Source organism: Crocuta crocuta, unplaced genomic scaffold (genome assembly GCF_008692635.1).
Source record: "Crocuta crocuta isolate KB4526 unplaced genomic scaffold, BGI_CrCroc_1.0 scaffold165, whole genome shotgun sequence".
Lineage (NCBI taxonomy): Eukaryota > Metazoa > Chordata > Mammalia > Carnivora > Hyaenidae > Crocuta > Crocuta crocuta.
Genome location: NW_027530502.1, coordinates 1,291,441 through 1,296,759, shown reverse-complemented (window position 1 = coordinate 1,296,759; position 5,319 = coordinate 1,291,441). Strand labels below are relative to the sequence as shown.

At 39.0% G+C, this 5,319-nt stretch overlaps 1 protein-coding gene across 7 annotated transcripts in view; it reads right to left on the bottom strand.

Annotated features, from left to right (window-relative positions):
- The window catches only part of DMTF1 (cyclin D binding myb like transcription factor 1), a 44,205-nt gene continuing 38,886 nt past the window's right edge, over positions 1-5,319 (bottom strand). For 6 of the 7 annotated variants that reach the window (XM_077766800.1, XM_077766801.1, XM_077766799.1 and 3 more), the window contains 4 exons: positions 2,960-3,115; positions 2,076-2,453; positions 1,336-1,483; positions 1-1,135 (listed from right to left, as the gene is read on the bottom strand). In XM_077766800.1, coding sequence (XP_077622926.1) covers positions 1,026-1,135; positions 1,336-1,483; positions 2,076-2,453; positions 2,960-3,115 — 792 coding nt within the window. In that variant the 3' untranslated portion in view covers positions 1-1,025. The remainder of the gene's footprint in view (positions 1,136-1,335; positions 1,484-2,075; positions 2,454-2,959; positions 3,116-5,319) is intronic. The other variant, XM_077766805.1, reaches the window with a different exon arrangement.

Here is a 5,319-nt window from a genome sequence, read left to right as displayed (position 1 = left end):
TTCTATTGGGGTCGTGTTCATTAAAGCCCTAGAGGCTAATTTTGGCTTAACCTTCTCTAACACAGGAATGACTCTTGATTTCTTTCCTTTGATAACAGAAGCAAATTTTGTGTTTTTAAATTGCCTGAGAGGGAGAAGTTAGGTCGCACCCCACCAGCTAATTCACTAAGTGAAGGGCAGGCTGTGATACCTTCCTCAACTATTTCCTGGGTAATCTGTATAGCAAAACATGTAAGAAACACTCCTGGTATAGGGTAGGCAACTTTCCTTCCTTTGCCATTTAAATTTTACTTCAAAGTGCTAACTTTGTAAACCAACAACAGTGGGTTCTGAAGGGGTGAAAACTCTACTTAGCTTCCGGTGAGCTGTGTTGCTACTCTTCCATATTCCCTTTAAAAGTAATAAAAAACCTGTAGTGAATTTTCTTAATTCTTTTAATGCTTTTCTGTGTACCCAGCCTAAATGAGCTCCCACTGCCAGCAATGGGTAAACCAAAAGTAACCGCCACACAACCGTCTCTTAGGTCTTTATATGTGTATGCTGGTTAACTTTCAGACTAAGGATACTTATCATTTTTGAGGGTCACTGATAAGCTCTACACCATGTTGACAGGACTTCTCCAAAATATGAAAAAGCCTACTTGAGACTGGATAGAGCCATGTCTGATCTTCAGAGATGAATATTACTGCTTTTAAAACAGAGTAGTTGAGCTTTGGTGATTGTAAACTTTTTTCAGTAGCTGAATGAAATTCCCTGCTGTCATTTAACACTAATCACAGGGATCTATGCAGGTAAGTCCTCCATACTCAATTCACGTACACACTGTCATAAGACTAGACCTCAGATGATCCATTTAAAGGAGGTAAAAAGTCATAGCAGCAACACTGTATGTGGCTTCAGCACTGTAGCTATTTGAAAGCCAGAGGAACGGTAAATTCAGCCTCTCGGGAGTTGCTCCTATTTCTTTGGAGATGTAATTAACAGTGTGGCTTCTTTGCCTGAGCTACCTGTCTCTTAAGAATTACCTAATGACAATTGACCAAATCTTCAACATCCTTTGAGTCTTCTGAAACAGGACTGCCCAAAGATGATCCAATGATATTTGATTCTTCTCGATGATGCTGGAGTATGGGATCTGTAAGAAATTAAGTGTTAAGTTTTAAATGTATGTATTCTAAGCCAGGTCAAGAAGTTAAAGTACTCTACCAAAGTGCAAAGTTAAACAAGATGCTGAACTACTACTGTTGGATCAAGAAAGACTAAAACGAGAACTAAGAAGCCTGACTTTCCCCTTAAGATGTAGCAGGGGACAGAATGCAATTCTATTAACAGTACCTGTTAGTGTCGTCAAAGGCAAGACAGATTCGGTATCGATAACATCGGATGCCTGGATAAAGCCATGTGGTGAAGGAACAATAAGTATTGTTTCATCGTCAATAGCTGTCTGATCAACTTGTTCTTCTATGGTAGGAGACTCTAGACCCTAAATAATAGCAATTCAAAAAAAATGAGATTGACTCTCTTCTCAGTTTTCTTTAAGATCCCCAACACATTTAGGCTTAAAAGGACTTAATACTCAAAACATTATCCCATATTTTATAAAGCAAAGAAAAATGAAGCCTTAAAATGGACAAAAGTAATAACCTCTTACTAATATTAAATCTTGACAAAACTGAACCTAAAAGCAGCAATTCAGTTACAGGTCCCCTGAATGTAGAAGAAACAAATGCCATTATACTGGGGTAAGTAAGGTGGTTAAGCTGAACCACAAGGACCAACTGCGAACCACGCTCCTGGAAATGGGTCCAGGTTTCAACAAACAATTCTCAGTCTATTGGCAGGGTAGGGGGGAAAGGTTTTAGTGAAAAACAGTGCTAGACAGAGCAACACTGCTGTCTGATGGACACTTGTGAGGTCACAGTTAGGGGTTTGCACTTGATTTTGTGTCTAGAGAAAAAAGGTTTTAGAGGATGTATGGCCCCTGCTTCGCACAAATTATTTCTAGGCTCTTTAAAAACTGCAGATTTGAGGCTCCAGGCAAAAATCCAGAGCCTCTTTCCTTAGCTGTAACTTACCTCAGTAACGTAAGCACGGGCTAAAGGAGAAGATGACTCCTCCTCTTGTTTAAGGTCGGTGTCAGAGATTTCTTCTGTTCTGACCATAACACTACCCATCAGTTCTGTGCTATTTTGGTCACTGAATTTGGATACATGAGCATCATTAAATGATGGCTCTACAGTTATCTTAGGCTGATGAATTTCATCTGGAAAAGTGTCTGCTTCTAGGGCATCTGGAGGCTCAGGAAAATCAGATGAGTGAATATCACTATCTACTGTCAGTTCTGCTTGGGACATGGAAGAAGTGATGTCCTCTGTGGCAACAGTCTGGATGATGACTCTTGGTGTGTGACACTGTACTGTGACGTTGTCACTTGTGTTCAACAAATGTTCTGGCTATAAAATGTTAAAGAAAAACAATGGTAAAGTGAAAAAGTACCTACCAGACCTGTGTTACAGGCAACAAATACCATCTATAGGTGGTACCCTACTTTCCCCCCACCGCCCCTCCCCTCTCACCTCTGGAATGGCCGAGTTCTTAACTATTTTTCTACAACCCCTGTCATTCTATCTCCTGTAAGGACAGACATGGGATGAGGGTTATACCCCAGTGAAGGCAGAGTGATGGTGTAAAACTATGTTCCCAAGACAACAGTGGTAGGAAAAACTGTTTAAATAAACAGACATTAGTTCTGGCTCTTAAACTTTCTGTCAACAAATCCTGTTCCCTAACAAATACTCGGATACTTGAAGGAATACATAATTGATTGTTCCCTTAAGATACATTATTTTTGAAGGCACATGGGTTCCATCGCAGTAATAAAAATAAAAACCTTAGGGTGACATTCATGAGTTAGCCAGTCTAGAGAAAGTAGAAAAATTAAGGAACTAATGTAACATACGGATAGAGCATGGACAATGATCTGTTCCGGAGAAGCAGGAGCAGCAGCTGTCAGGGTTACTGTGGGACTAGCCGTCAGAGTTAGGGGAAGGCCTTGGCTTGAGCTTGTTTGAAGTAGGTATGTGCCTGGAGTGCCGGTGGGCTGTAAATGGAAAGACTAAGGGAAAAAATGAAGATCAATACAGGTACAAGAACACTACGTAAGTAGGCTTATGTATACTATATTAAGTCTTCTTACACGTATATTAAGTCTAGCTTTACATCCAAAACAGGGACTTTAGTTTACTAGTCACAGATATACTTCCCAACCTTGAAGGTGCCATCAAGTAACAAAACGAAGGGTAGAATATTCTTGACTTGTCCCAAGTCCTTACTTGTTCTGGAGACTTAACAGCCAAGGTCAAGCTCTGATCCTGCTCTTCACTCCTATGTCTATTATCTGGTCTTAGCTGTTTATTTCAAGGCACCAAGACATGGTTGCACAAGCCACTGGGTCAGGTGCAGTAACCTGTACCATCTTCCTTGATTCCCAACCACATAAAAAACTGGCAGTCTCCCCAACTCCCGCCCCCCCTTTTTTTAAAGTGTCACATTTTTGAAAAGGTACTATAGCAGAGTTTATTGACTTGAACAGATTTTCTTCACAGTATAAGAAGAAATGTGCAGGGATAGCAATTCAAAATCTGAATGAAAAAGAAAATTCCTATTTGAAAAGCTGGTTAATTGAAAATATGTTTATCTTTGGAGACTTTTTTATAGAACTGTAACAAAACTCTTCAACATCAACAAGCCTTTCCTAGCCATAGGTTTCTATACAATAATTTGAGTTTGCTTTATCTTTCTCCACCTCCCCTGAAAGGAAAAACATTTGCATTTGAAAGGGTGATGTTTAAGTCCTAGGCCTGTGGTCTTGTGTACTTCAGTCACAACAACTCTTCTGGATACTGATTCAGTGAATCTACATTTCCTTATTGCTATAATCACTACCTCACAGGGAAGGGGTTGTGAGCATTACAAATGATTACAAAAGTGTCTGGCACACAGTTCATAAAAGTAAAAGCTGATCTTTTAATAAACACAACCTTTAGTAAATTACATGTGGTCAGGCAGTACAGTAAATACTTATTACATATATGCATTTAATATACTTAAATTCACATAATCCGTTTTTTGAAGCTGAAGCACTAGTACCATCCTGTTACTAAATTAGGACAGAAGCCACTAAATACTTGATTGTAACCCAAGTAAAAACCTGAACGCATACTCTAAATGTATATATATCTATTATTTTGATGAGGGGCAGGAGGGGAGTTGGCAAAAGTTCCCTACATGTGACAAATATGTCCCTATTTTGGAGACCACAGGATTAAGAAGGGGAAGTTTAGGTTAATTAAGTTGCTAATAAAAGTTCCAAAATTGTTCTAAAAGAACTTTTTGCTGTGTTGGCCATCCTCATGAGATTTGGCTGTGCAGAGGCTAAATTCCTACAACTAATACCCCTTATGTTCTTTACAGCAAATAAAAGTTGACATAATTTAAATACTATCTACTTTTTATTTTCTTCCTGAATAATGAGCTAATTGTGGGCATTACCCATTTTATTAACAGAACAAGGACCTAAAATTTTTCTATCACACCCAAAAGAAGACCCCATTCAAAGTAGCAATCATGGCCCATTGCTCCCCAAAGCCTCTTATGAAACCTCATAATAGGCAACCATTAATCTACTTTTTGTCTCTACAGATTTGCCTATTTTAAACCTTTCAAAGAAATAGGAGTCAAACACCGTATGGTATTTTGCATCTAATTTCACTTGGCACAGTGTCTTCAAGGTTCATCCTCAGAACGTGTTATCAGTACTTTCTTTGTTCCTTTTTACTGCTCAGTAATTGTATGGCTATAGCACATTTTATTTACCCATTTGTTCAGATGGACATGTGTTTCCACTTTTTGGTTATTATGAATGTGAACATTCATGTATAAGGTCATGCCAACATGCTTTCATTTTAAGAGAAATGAATACACCTTGGATTAGAATTGGTGACTCAGATGTTAAATATATTGTTTACCTTTTTAGGAACTGCAAGATTCTTTTGCAAAGGGGATAGTATGGTATTTACTGAAACACTATTGTGAAATAATTCATTCCATAAACTTGTTGTCAGATAACCAGTATAAGCTTTTTGGTTATATGTGGTGTTGGTTCAGGACTCCACACAGGGGCGCCCAGGTGGCTCAGTTGAGCATCCAACTTCAGTTCAAGTCATCATCTCACGGTTTGTGTATTCAAGCCCTACATCAGGTTCTGTGCTGATAGCACAGATCCTGCTTGGGATTCTCTCTCCTAGCCCCCTCCCCCCC